The 14,513-nt window shown below is 37.7% G+C and overlaps 1 protein-coding gene across 7 annotated transcripts in view; it reads left to right on the top strand.

The window, feature by feature from the left end:
* The window catches only part of Spice1 (spindle and centriole associated protein 1), a 50,125-nt gene that overhangs the window by 31,694 nt on the left and 3,918 nt on the right, over window positions 1–14,513 (top strand). For all 7 annotated transcript variants that reach the window (XM_010630099.3, XM_010630094.3, XM_010630100.3 and 4 more), the window contains 4 exons: window positions 3,461–3,611; window positions 5,513–5,737; window positions 10,854–11,338; window positions 13,548–13,731. In XM_010630099.3, coding sequence (XP_010628401.1) covers window positions 3,461–3,611; window positions 5,513–5,737; window positions 10,854–11,338; window positions 13,548–13,731 — 1,045 coding nt within the window. The remainder of the gene's footprint in view (window positions 1–3,460; window positions 3,612–5,512; window positions 5,738–10,853; window positions 11,339–13,547; window positions 13,732–14,513) is intronic.

Here is a 14,513-nt window from a genome sequence, read left to right as displayed (position 1 = left end):
TTTTTTTTTTTTTTTTTTTTTTGGTACCAGGGATCAAACTCAGGTCCTTGCACTTGCGAGGCAGGCAGTGGAACCACTGAGCTAAATCCCTGGCCCAATTGTGCCTTTTTCTTAAAAAAAAAAAAAACTTTCCCAGTATCTCTTCTGGAAAACCTCATACTTGAATACTGCATTGAGCACTCTTCCTTTGTGTACCTTTGATACTCTTTGGCTATTGCTGTTCTTGTCTTTACCACACAATGATGTTATGCTTATGTGTGTCCTTATCACTGAAACTTCATGCTACTCGAGTGCAGACATTATTTTATTTATCTTTTTGTTTTCATGGGCATTACTTATATTACTTACATTTATCAGGATAAGAGATGTGAAAAGAATGGTAGAGAAATTTGTGTTTGTGTGAAGAGACTTTGGATAAAGATGTGTAATTTTTTAAAAAAATTAATAATATAGTCCACATTCCATCCCAGCTTTTTAGAGTATGCAGTTTCATATTTCATAGTTAACCAGAGTTGTACACTAGCACTATCATCTCAGTCCAGATCATTTTCATCATCCCAGACAGAAATCCCATGCCTGTGAGGAATCTGTCTATATTCTTCCCTCTCCCTGGTCCCTGGCAATCGCTAATCTACTTTCTATCTGTATGCATTTCCCTAGTGAAGACATTTCATAGAAATGGAATCATGCAGTATGTGGTCTTCTATGTCTGGCTTCTTTCATCCACCATGTTTTTAAGGTTCATTTGTGCTGTATGATATATATTTCATTCCTTTGTATCACCCAGAGGTATTCCATTTTATGGATATGCCATATTTTATTTATCCATTCTTCAGTTGATAAAAATTTGGGGAATTTCATTTTTTGATATAATAAATAATAGAGCTAGAAACATTTGGGTTTATATTTTTGCATGAACTTGATTTCAGTTCTCCTGGGAAGATAAGAAGGCTTAAAATACTCTAATTCATTATTTAACAAATCTTTTTTGAGCACTTACTTTGGGCCCAAAATTGTTCTAGATGCAGCAATATAGTACAGAACAAAATATAGAAATCCTTGCCTTCACGGTGATTTCGTTTTAAATAAATCCTAAAAGAAGTAAACTATTAGTAAGTTAGATGGCAGTATGTACTTTGAAGAAAAACAAAGCAAATAGAAGGCCTAAGAAATGCCTTTAGTGGGTGGGATGTGGTTCTAATTGCAGTGAGTGCTGCCTGTCTGAGGAGGCGACATTTGATCAAAGACTTGGAAGTGGAGAGGGAACCAGTGTTTTAGCTCGATGGTAGAGAGAATGAACTAAGCAGAGGAAAAGCAGGGGCAGAGGTCTTGAGTGCAGCTGTGAGCAGAGTTATCTGGAAAACCAGTGTCAGTGTAGTGGGTGGAATGTGGAAGGGGAGAGCAATCAGGAACAAGGTCAGATACAGCAGATCACATGTGGCTTTGCATAGGGTTTGAGGACTTGGGCCGAATGGGATGGGAAGCTATTGAAGAGAAGAAAGCTGATCTGATTTGGGTTTAAAGAGAATCACTCTGGGCTGTGGTGTTGAGACTAAGTTAGAGATCCCTGCTGTCTCTTGGGATACAGTGCCTTCAGTGTCCGACACTCCTAGGCCAAAAGAAGCACCTAACAGTTTTATTTATGAAGTGGTTAGCAACTTAAGAGCTGTATGAAAAAAATGAGATAAAAGAAAAATGGGTGTCATTCTTAAATGACTACAATTATTTATTGGTTGAATGTGTGTACTTTTTGAGCAGTGTACAGCTTTCCGAAGAGGTTAGAATCATACTGGACACCATTACTCTTATTTCCTTGTCCACATTGATTTTCATCCAGTACTTTTGTTCCTAGCATAGTTTCTGCTAAAATCCAGTCATGAAAAGATTTGACCTTAACAAAAGGATTGTAATGTAGTCTTATGTTGAAACTGTAAACTGCCCCAACCTAGGAGTTCAGCGATGCCCGATAGATGGTCAGGCTTTGCTGTTTCTCCTGAAAATTGACATTGTCCTCTGGTGTCCCCTGTGAGTTCACTCAGTGTCCTGAGTGCTGTGTCTTAGCACACAGTTTGGGAACAGGGATAGACTAGGTGGCCAAACACACAAGCAGGGAGGAGTTGTTGGAGTAATTCAGATGGGGATCTAAAGCAGAAGAAGGAAAGGGTGTGGAAATTGGTCAAATTCTGAATATATTTTAAAAGCCAACCAGACGTTTTGGATATATGGTGAAGGAGAGGATGTGAGAGGAAAAAAGAGTCAAAAATGACTCCAGAGTTTTGGGCTGAATAATTAAAATAATGAAGTTTCTATTTATGAGGTGATAAAAGCTTCAGGAGAAGTTTGGTTTTGTATATGTTAAGTATGAGAAGTCTATTTGTTTCCTAAGTAGAAATATTGAGGCTATTGGTTTTGAACTTTGGGCTGGTAGTAGTCAGCAGTATTTGCAATATTTCTAACGTCTGGCCACAACCAATTTTTATTAGATGTTTGTGTTTCTCTAACCATGTATGAGAAAAATGTATGCTTAAGTAATAATTCATCTCTAGCTATTATCCATGGATTCTCTTACTTTCTTTTTATTAAAAGGTCTTAGCATTTTATACAACTTTCCTCTCTTTCCTTCAACCTGCCATCTTCTCTGCTTCTAAGAACCACCTATGTATTTAATACCAGTTCTTAGACTTAGGTTATATGTTGTAATCAAACCTGTTGCTTTCAGATGATCTACTTATGTCTTCAGTGCAGAAATTATTAAGAATAAAACAAATTCATCCAAATTTCTGGGCAGTCCAATTGGCTTTTAAATGTAAGAATGGAATTCCAAACACATTCATCTATATGACAAAATAAATGAATGGATGTGGTATTTTATGAATGATCCTTTAAATAAAAGAAAATCTTACATAATATTTAAAAACACATGAGATATATACATAGACAAATATAAAAATATACCTATATATATATATGCAGTACAATTAGCTCTCACACAAATAAAAGTATAGCTATAATCATATTGCATATAGAGTTTTGTTCTTTTCTCTTTCCCTTAAACATTTTAGATATGTTACCATAAATACAGTGTTCATCTTTATAAGTTTAAATGCCCATTGAATATTCTGTTTCCTGCCCCTGATGTGTCTGTCTCTTGGGGTAACTTGAGAATCATTTGAAATAATTTGTATGAAGAGTCTTATACATTGAATGCCCTGTACACAAAGGTTGTTATTTTCATAGCAGGATATTTCGTAATAGTCCCCGATTTACTTAACTATTTCTCTATCATGGGACATCTAGAATATTTATAATTATGAATAGCATTGTTTTAGAGTTTGAATAAAAGTTTTGAATTCTTGAAGAATTTAAAATAATGATAGGTACACACATCCTTTGTATGGCTCGCTTCTATGTGATGGTTAATATTTGTTAGGATGATGATGCTATTTCATTTCTTCTTTAGGCTAGACTGCAGCGGTACATGGCCACAACAGACGAGCAACTTATATCACTCACACATGCCATTAAGAATTGTCCTGTGATAAATAACTCTACACAGGAAGCTCAGGCTTCAGAAAGGGGAGCCACAGACGGAAGAGTTGGGGACAGTCCAGGTAGGTATAGTCTTATTATCTCAAACCATTATTAAACTTTTTTTTGGTACCAGGGATTGAACTCAGGACCTTGTACTTGTGAGGCAGGTGGCGGAACCACTGAGCTAAATCCCTGGCCCTCATTAAACTGTTTAATGGCCTCAGAAAACTGATGTTGAATCTATGGCACGTGGGCTGGTGTGGGCTGTTTGCGTCATTGAAAGCTCTGAAAGGTTCCCTATCCCAGCCTTAGAGTTGCACACAAACCAAACCCTGAACCCCTGAGCTTATATAGAATTATTGGCTTATATGGAATTATTTGTAGGTAACTGTATTATCACTACTACAATTATCACTACTTTTCCCGCTATCATTTATTAATACCTTTTGAACCTTACATGTATAGTGCTTATAATAATCTTATGAGGTAAATATTATTGTTACTGTTGTATAAGGAAGCTAACGCTTAGAAAACATTGGTAATTAGTCACATGGGTAGAAAGTAGCAAAACCAAATACCTAGGTCAGTGAGACTTTGTTGCCAGCACTTTTAATCATGGTATCTGGTGCAGAAGAATAGAGATGGTATGAGAAAGAAAAAACCCTTGAGTTTTAGAAATTTATGACTTTTATTCAGATGTGATGATACTTTGAGATCCTTTAGGGTTTTTCACTTTTTTACTTTTAAGGAAGTCTTTGATGATTGTGTACAAAGTGTTTTGTGCATACAGGATGATCTTCTTTGAATAGATTCTAAGAAGTGGCAGACTGCACTTTAACTTGGATGAAGTAAAGGCAGTGGCAAGGTCTCTGTCTTATGGTGGGAAATTGCTGTTAGGATCTCCATCGAGAGGTAGGTTAGTGCTGTCCACTACTGAGAAAGTGTTTAGTTCTTCAAAGATTAAAAAAAGCTAGAAGTGAGCTTATTGTAAGGTTATTTTTAATTATCTGTGGAAGAAGTTGGAAAGATTTATGTAAGTGAAACCAGCTTGGTATCTTTTTGAGTCTTGGCTTGTGTAACCCTTGTACAATAATGTGGGATAAGACTATACTATCATAGTGCATGACTTGGGAACTTACAGTGCCTTGTATTGTGATGAATCTTGTATGTGTGGATCACTGTTCATGTGTGCTGTTTTTGCCATTTTGTTATTTGTCATATGCATTAGAAAACTACCCAAAACAAATAATGAAAAATTCTAAAGTACCAGGCAACAGTTCATACATAGGTGGCTTTCTTCTTATGGCTTTTTTTCTAATGCTTTTCTCAAACAAGTTTGTGCCAGTGCTGTCTTTGCAAGATTTGTCTATGAATTATTGGCCGAGGATAATGTAGCCTAGAAGTGAAGGCTCTATGGTTCTGTTAGGGTTTATATCTGGATTTCTCATGTGCTCAGAGTCAGGACTTGTGGAGGTGGTCATACAGGGAACTATAGCTAGCGTGGTATTGGTAGGTGGGGCCTGATCGCAAGAGGTGGATCTCTGCGATATGACGTGGCGGGCATACCCGCCTCCCCGGATCCTCCCTCCTTCTCTGCTTCAGGGCTGCCATGACATGAGCAGTTTTCTTCCACGCCTGCCCTTCCCCCATGCCACCCTGGAGCCAGCTGACTGCGGACTGAAACCTTAACAACACGGGCCAAAAGAACCCTCTCCTCCTTTAAATTGTGGGTGTTTGGCATTGTGTTTCATCGATGAAGAAAGAGACTAAGACAGGCCAACTGGGTTTTGTATTCTACTTGAAGGCACTTAGGAATACATATCTGGAATATGCCCACAATTCCTTTTTTTTTTTTTTTGGTACCGGGGATCTAATTTGGGTCCTTGCACTTGCGAGGCAGGCGGTGGAACCATTGAGTCGAATCCCCAGCCCCCCACAATTCCTTTTTGTTCCTTACATGCTAATGTCCTCTTTTCTTCAGAGGCCGCTGCTGTAAGCACTAATGTGTCCGTGCCGTTGATGTTCAGAGGGGAAGAAGTGGTTGATTTCCTGCAGGAAGAGTTGCCTGTTAAACTGTCTCAGATGCCGAACCCGGCTGACAGTACGCAGCTGGCCAGTGGTTTTCCTGCACGTGTCTTTGAGCCAGCTGTGTTGTTAACACCACCCAGGCAGAAGAGCAACTCAGAATTCTCTCCTCTGCAGGATGGTAAGCAGGCTTCTTAGAAAGTTATGCAGAAGTTATTTTTTATGCTTCACTTTTGTAATGTATCGTGTTCACTGTTACCTGAAAACATAATTGTAAAGGACATTGATAACTGCCTACAACCTTTCAACTGAAGGATACATTCTGAGGATGGTTTATATGTTGTGTTTTATACTGATACAATGAAGTGTGACATTTAATTAATTTCATCATACATCTGCTCTACTGAACATTGTAAGTATTAGACTCAGGTCAAAGGATCAAAGTCCAGAGCATTAAGTTGCGGAATAAGAGGAATCCCTACTGCCCTGCAGTATATAAATAAGGAACAAGAGGAGATTATGCTCCAGATAATAAGGAAAGTTTATCTAGGGAAAGATAAAAGCTGTGATTTAAGGATTTTGTAAGTCATATTTGATCATCTTATTATCACTTTCTCAGAAGTCTTCAAATCAGTCAACTGAGGGAATTTTATGACAAAAGTAGACAGACAATTAAAAATAGAGTTAGATACATGTAGAATTTTGAGTAAAAACATTAAACTGTTTTGCTAATCCTTAGCTAAAACGACTCGTGAATGGCCTTCCGAACTTCATCGTTGGAAAATGAACTTATTTTTCCACACATGTATTTTTTGGAGGTTTCACTTTCATTTTCAAAGGGTTTTTCAATTTGAAAAAAAGTTAAAAACTACTTAGATTCTCTTCCAAGTGGTTTTTGAAAAATAATAGTTCTGATTTGCCTGAAATTTTATTTTTTAAAAAAATTGTTTATATTCTTCCATAGCAGGACAGAAAACTAACTTTTATTGTCATTGAGCTGCCTTGGTATATGTTTCCAATAAAAAAGGGCCGTAAGGGGTTAAAGGAAACGTCAAGTTGTTGTTACTAGAATTTTGCTTTTATATCTAAAATGCAATCATAGTGTCTGCCAGATCAGTGTGGTATGGTGGAATCAACTCCAGGCTGAGTCAGAAGTGCTGGTGACTTAAAGCTGAGTAGCTTTATGATGTGGACTAAGATACTGATCTTTTCTGGACTCCAGTTTTCCTATCTTTTGCACAAGAGGATTTTTCCTTAGTGTCTTTTCCAGCTCTCCAGTTCTATGACTCATTATTTCCTCTTTAGAGGACTGGAGAGTGCTATTAACTCTGGCTAGATTAAGGAACTATGATTTCAATTCAGGTTAGATTTTCATTTCTTAAAATAATTGTTCAAATATTTTCCTGTTGTTAATAGGCTCTTATAATGAGTTCTTATTAAATATTATATTTTTCATTGGTGGTAATAAAATAGCTTAAAATTATTTCAAAGAAACAATCATAGTAAATATTTGACTGCAGATATACTAAGGGTTCATTAAAGCAAGTAATGTCAGAGACTGCTATAGAAAACATGTTAGGATTTTCAGTAGGTTCTACATTGGAATAATTTCCCATTTTGTTTAGAACCTACAGTACAGGTACAGGAGCCTTTGAATATGTATTCTGAATTGGTGATATATTTTTTATGCATTGTGTTTGGAATACTCACATGTAAATTGTTCAGTTAAATTGAACATGCAGATAAAGATAAAAGACACGTAGGACCCTTCATCAGCATTTAGTTATCCTCAAAACAAGTCTGTACAGTAGAACTTTGTGTGTCAAACCAAGAAGAAAGCTCTTATTATAAAGGTGAAAGTAAATTCCAATTTCATCAGTTGTTTGGAATCTTTTGGCTTGCCATGTTTATGGTATGACTTTCTTGTTCATGTTTTCCTTTGCCTAGACTTTCAAGTGCCTTTAATTCTTTAATCATACTATCCGTGGTGTGGAATTTGCATTCATCCTGAGGTGCTTTCCCAAAGCCCATCAAACTTGTTCCAGACTAGACTGATTGCTCTCTGGGCCTGCTGCATGGCTCTCATTGTGGGATTTCTGGGTTGGATCAGCTATTTCCTGGGTCCCATTTCTTCTTTCTTCTTTCTTCTTTCTTCTTTCTTCTTTCTTCTTCCTTCCTCCTCTTCCTCCTCCTCTTCTTCCTCCTCCTCCTCCTCCTTTCTCCTTCTTTTCTTTCTCCTCCTCCTCCACCTCTCCCCGCCTCCTTCCTTCCCTGCCTCTCCCCCTTTTCCTCCTCCTCCTTGTCCTCCTCCTTTTACTAAAAAATCAGGAGCAGTGTATACAAGACAGAGTTTGAGTTCTTGAAAATCTGAAAATATTTTTACTTTTCTCTGTAAGTGGCTAATAATGTGACTAATAAAGAATTCTAGGCCATGGTTCTTTTATGCTTGAAAACTTAAAGGCATTTTTCTGTTGATTTCTAGTCCCAATGTTCAGGTGGATGTCTATGTCTTGTCTTATATTTGGCCTTTTTTTCCCTATTAAAGATTTTAGTATCCTTTTATTTTTATCCAGAAATTGCACAAGGTGGAGTTGTGTGTGTGTACAGTGGAGCACAGTGGGCCCTTTCAGTCTGCAAACATGTGACTTTTGTTAGTTTTACATAATTGTATATTGACTTTTGGGAGTATTTGGCCTTACATCTTCCTTTTATGCTTATGTTTTTTTTTTTTCATTTTATATTCAATCCTGTCTTTGGATTCCTTTAAAAAATTCATCAGTCGTATTTTAAATTTCCAAGCAAAGCTGTTTCTTATTGTCTGATTGTTCCTTTTTCACTGATTCTTATGGTATTATAAATATCTTCCAACAACTCTCTGTTGAGGATACCAGTTAGAATTTTGTTACATTTTCCTTTGTATCTGAATTTCTCTTTTTTTATTGTTTTGTTTACTTGTCTTGGCTTTTTTCTTTTGTTGTGCTGATTTTCCTTCATTGGTTTGGTGATTCTTTATCCTCTAATTATATTTAAGTTAAAAAAAAAGGAAGGGGATCAAGAGATGAATGGAGGGGCACAGGAGGGAAGGGAAAGAGGATTAAAAAAAAAAAGGTGTTATATTAATCCCAAGGATTGTAAAAAATTTGTTCTACAAACATATACTCATAAAAAATAAATATATACACTAAAAGAAAGAAGAATGGCTAAGTCTTAAGCATTACAGATAGCTGGCATAAGTTTTCTGTAGTGTGGAGAGGTCTTGGTTTATGTGCTGTATGTGCTCTCCCTTTTATAGCTGCTTTGTGAATATGGACATATGTTAATCTCAGGCTTCCTTTTAGAGTGGGTGAGTAGGATCCAGCCACTCAATTGGGGCTACCACAGTTGCTGTCTCCAACCCCTCCACCCCATCCCACCCCCTCAGGAGAATGGGCCAGGAAAGTGGTAACAGCCTGACTAGTTTAACTGTATAGTAGACAATCTTTCTGGTAATTCCCTAGCTTCTAGGCCTACAGCTCACTTTTTCTCTGACCTTGTTAGCTTTGTGGCTACAGCCCTTTCAGAAGTCTTCCCAGAAAGCCTGACTTTCATCTGTCACCTTTTGGTAATTTATACATGTTCTGGATTGTGGCTTTTGCTCAATTTCATTCTTTTACACTGTCTTCCCATATACCCTCTGTCTTCTACAAACTTGTTGAAACATCTCACTTGTAAATGATTCTCCTCCCATACTATTCTTTTTACTAATGTGGGCAGACTTCCTTGCTATCAGTGAAAGGGGGTGATCTAAATGTGTGTTTGGTCATTAGTCTTGAAATAAAAGCGTCCTGCGTCTCATTTCACTCCCAGTTAGGTTATTACATCTAAACTGTTCTTTCTGAGGGCTCCAGTGGTCTCCATGTTACTAAGTCCAGTGTATTCTTTTCTGTCCTTACATTTCTAGGGTCTTAAACTGTTACTGTTTCCTTAATACTACGCTCATGTAATATTTTTTTGGCTGCTCTATTTTAGTCTGCTTTGCTAATTTCCCCTCCTTTATTAGACTAAATTTTTCCCCATTAAGTTTATTGGTACATTTAAAGCAAACAATACAGTAACATTTATCATTGGGACCTTGTACCTTTACATGATATAACTTTGTTCTTGTTTTCTCCCCATACCCCTGCCCTCCCTTCACCCGCTTCACCCTTCCCTATTTACAAAGACTTTGTTTCCATTTTTTCCTTTTTCACATTTTTTCTTTTCCCTTATTTCCTTTCCCCTCCCCTTCCCACTTCCCCTTTAGTCATTTTCTTCCTATTTCATACACCCAGTTATACCATTTGAACCTTATTTACACTTTTAGTTTTCTAAATGTTAAGTTCCATATGTCTTGGTGCTGGTTTCTTTTTCACTCTACTGTTTGGATAATCTTATTCATTTTCTTGGTTTCCAACATCTTCTATATACCACTTACTTCTAGTTTTCTATCTTAGCCTAGACACACTGAGTTTTTAACTATTTACTTGGATGGATACATGGATGAATCCATAAACATACTAAATGGCATGTTCAGAACTGATTTTTTGTTGTTGTTCTGGGGGTCAAACCTAGGGCCTAATGTATACTAGGCAAGTATGGTCCCACTGACCTACCTCTCCACCTCCCAGAACTGAATTCTTTATAATTTCCATTTCCCTAAGATACCTTTCTTGTCTTCATCTTAGTAAATGGCATCACCATCCACTCATTCAAGATTCATACCGTCTTGATCTGTGTTTTTCTAGGTTTCTATTGCTCTTAAATCACAAACTTTCGGACATGAACTAAAAGGGTTTGTCGGAAATGGCCACCGCACACTTCTCCCATCTTATATATATTTTTCCACTTCTCCCTTATTGCTATGTTAGGACTTGACTAACTTCTTCCTATTTTTGACCCTTCATACATGTTCTCACATCCTATAATGTTCTTTGCATATATGTAATCCTTTAAAATTTTTTCTTTCCATAGAGAAGCCTTTCCCAGCCATTCTCAGTTTAAATTAGATACCTTCCTCTTCTCCTTTCCTAGATATGTTAATATATGTGTTAAAGTGTGAACTTGGCAGGTGTTTTTTCAAAAAACTACTGATACATGCTTTAAGGGATACAAAAAGTCTCTGTACTTGATTGTTAGGGGTGGCATTGCTGGTACAATCCCGGGTGAAAATAATTTAGGCATTCAGAAGCCTAACCCTTCTATTGAAATTCTTCTCTGTCATGATAGGCTGAGATAACTTAATACATGAAAAATAATACACGTTTATTATTAATCTGCAGTGCTGAGGAGGACCGTTCAAACTCGCCCTGCTCCACAGACTCTTCCCACTGTGGAAATAATTGAGAAGGAACAAAACTGGGAAAAGAAGACCGTACCTACTGATACAGATATTCAGAATTCAAGTGAAGAGAATCGACTCTTCACTCAAAGGTGGAGAGTCTCTCACATGGGAGAAGACACAGAGCACAAAATCCAGGCACCTTTGGTTAACCTCTCACAGCCCCTCTATAGTTCCCATCCCAGTGTTCAACAGTCGAGAAATCCTGCATTCTCAGAAGAGCTCCCAGTACTGGGAGATGGGCAGCAGCTTAGAACAAGAGAGATACCGATACAAAGAAAGGACATAATGGCACGAATTGCTGAGCTGACACTGCAGAATTCAGCCATCAAGGCACATCTGAGTAATATTAACGGATCAGGAGGCGAGCGAGGGGATGGACTGCGAGAGTTGAACAAACAGGAGAGCGCTGGTGACAGGACTGCTGTGAGTACCAGTGAAGGATCAGCTAGGGACACACAGGAATTTAAGCTTGGGCATCTGAAGATATGTCTTTGCAGAAGGGATAGCTTTGAGGCTGCCACTAGATGCCTTATGGTTTGGCGTGTCTTCATCACCAAGATAGGCCAAAGTTGTGTATTAGTTTATATTGCATTACAATAAAAGGAGATAACATGAAAGAAAAGATACGTGATTAAGAAAATAAGATTAAGAGAGCCAGGGATTTAGTTAAGTGGCACCATGCCTGCCTTGCAAGCACAAGGTCCTGAGTTTGATCCCCGGTACCAAAAGAAAGAAAGAAAATAGGACTAAGTTAATGTGTGTAGGAAAACTAAGATTAAGTTAGGAGTGAAGTTGCAAGTCAACTGCAGAGAATTAATATGGCTTCAAAGTTTGCCTAAATACCACATTTTAGTTGAAAATATTTTTTCTCTTAGAAGTGTCTTGTACAAGAACAGTTGGCCATTAACTCATGACTAATTTTTTTAGAACACAAAATGCATTTTCCTATAGAAACAATTCTTCAGAAAGGATCGTTAAAGTCAGACTTTAAAGAACATACAAATCCTCTGAGGATCTTGCCAAACATGGTTTTGAAGTCTTGGGTAGGACCTGTGCATTTCTACTAAGTTCTCAAGTAATGCCAGTGCTACTAGTCTGAAGGTCACATTTTAAGTAGCAAAAATCTTCATATAGAGTACAGGAATTTTAAAAGTTAAATAAACTCTGCAGACTAACCTAGTAATTTAAACCTTCATTTCATTGTGAGGAGAAAAGGGATTCCAGGTTCTAAATGGGAGTGTTTTTAATACCTCCTCACGCAGATCCTAGTGATAGGGGACACTTTCTTTTGCACTCTTCCTCAGCCAGGGTAGCTCCTGTGAGGGTCCCGACAGGGAATTGGACAATACTCAGTGTGGGAAGGAGCTGGGAAGCCTCTCCTTGGATTAGGCACACTTGTAGCTGTGTCTGTAAGAGCTGTCGAAATCGTGAATCAGAGTTTCGGTGAGGAACACCAGAGGTGGTAGGGGTAGGAGCCACCTGTTATCACTGGCTCATAGAGAATAAAGACAGGTGGTATTGAGTCACAGAAATAGCAGTTAGAGGGATGGGCAGAGGAAGAGCCAGGAAGAATCACTGGGGCTTGGCAGCAGCTGTTGGTGTAGCTGTAAACATGAGCTGCCTCAGGTTTGAGTCACTGGGAGACACTTATGTTTTCAGTTTTGAAGATTATCTGAAACAGATAACTCTTAGGTTAAAATAGATAACAGGTAAATATTAAGCTTATGTCCTTTTGTAATTAGTATATGCATCAGTCCAGAAAGGACAAGGACAATGTAATATTTCTGTCCTCAGCATCCTCTCGTTTTAATTGAAAATATAGATTGATCTTTAATTCATACTGTTTACTTATCTTTATTTTTTAAAAGAAAACTATTAAAAACTACAAGCCACAAATTATTAATTTGTGTTAGGGATTAGTTTTTTACTTCCCCAAAGGGACGTATTTAACTAAATGAAATTGGGCTGGAGATTTAGCTCAGTGGTACTGCCACCTAACTGAAATTATTGGGATTAACGTAAATACATTTCTCTTGGGAATTTTTCAAATTAACCTTATGTTCCAGGGGCAGCTGTATTTTACCATTATGTCCGATATTCCTCTCCAATGGCAACTATTTTTAAATAAGATTATCTTAGGCTAAATGTGGCCTGGAGGGGCTGACACATGATGGGGTTCTCAGAATCTCTGCCAAATAACTCATGGTGCCTGTTTGAAGATTATGACTGTGGAAACACTGTTTCAATTACAGCTGATCCTCCTTTGTAATCTGTCCAGCTGCAGGTCTGTCACTCGTAGGTGTGTGGCATTTGGCCAGTAGAAGTCATTTGTTTGCTTCTGAGCTCTTTTGTACAGCTCCACAAATGCTGAGCAATGTAGGGAAAACCTTGTCCCACACACAGTGTGCTCAGTGAAAGACTCAGTGTGGGGCAACAGCAGAAGAACGAGTGTCCTTTCACTTTAGCCCTAATTCTTCAATTAAACGATTTGTAAGTTCTATTGTTTGCCCACTGTTCACATCTGTTTATAACAAGGGCTGTGACTGAATTTCCTGGCACCTAGCAGAAAAGGCAAAATTGGGTGGTGTTTTTTTCCAATATTGAATTCATGCCCTTTCTCCCCCTTCCAAAGACTTTTCCAGTCACACAGTCTGTAGTACCAAGCACCATGGAGGAACGGCTTGCAGAGTTGAATCGACAGAGTATGGAGGCTCGTGGAAAACTACTACAGTTGCTAGAGCAACAGAAACTTATTGGCTTGAATCTCCCCGCTCCACCAGTGTCGCCTATTCAGTCGCCTCTCAGAGCATGGACTGGTTGGTCACAAATTCATGATTCAAAAACTTGAAATATGAAGGTTTTCCCTTTCTAAATTTTGCAAGTTTATAATGAGTCAAAAGAAATTACATATTCCAGTGCCTTTGATTTTATATCAAAAGAAGTAGCCGTGTATCACTGAATGAACAGGACTGGAAGCTCCTGATTCTCTCATGTGATGCCTACAGTTAATCTTTGGTGTCTTAGTTCCTAAGTTGCCTTTATGAGATTGGTTATGGCATGTGATTCACATAGCACATAAAATATAAGCCTCCAAATTACAATTCAGGATTTTGTTAGCATCAAATTACAGATTATTCTGTTAAACTGATAAAAACATTTTAATTTTCTGGTCTCTTGTTATATTTAGGAATGTGAAAAGCCAGAAGGGATTCTAAATAAGAAAATGGTAACTGAAAATCTTGTCATTGTGTATTCACATTTAAAAAGATACCAGTGAAATGAAGTAGATCTCAAGCTGGTTTTTCGCGTTGGTTAAAGTCTGTCAAGGGTTAGAGCTACATGAACAGTATAAAGAGACTGATTTGGGTCCAGTATAAGAGAAGCTAGTTGTGTCAGTGATGTATTCCCTGAGGTTTTCAAACATTGGTGTGTTTTAGAGGAACTCATTTGTTGTGTGTTAGTTGAAGTGAAGATTAATCTTCCAGTGAGAGTTTTTACCTTTTAGGAATTATTTCATTTCTGAAATTATATATGATCTTGAGTACTTCAACATTCATTTACGGACCAGGCAACAAACAACAAATATATATATATATAT

This window comes from Fukomys damarensis, unplaced genomic scaffold (genome assembly GCF_012274545.1).
Source record: "Fukomys damarensis isolate Sample0158 unplaced genomic scaffold, DMR_v1.0_HiC HiC_scaffold_24, whole genome shotgun sequence".
Lineage (NCBI taxonomy): Eukaryota > Metazoa > Chordata > Mammalia > Rodentia > Bathyergidae > Fukomys > Fukomys damarensis.
Note: the sequence above shows the minus strand (reverse complement) of the source record. Positions and strands in the feature narration are given on the sequence as shown.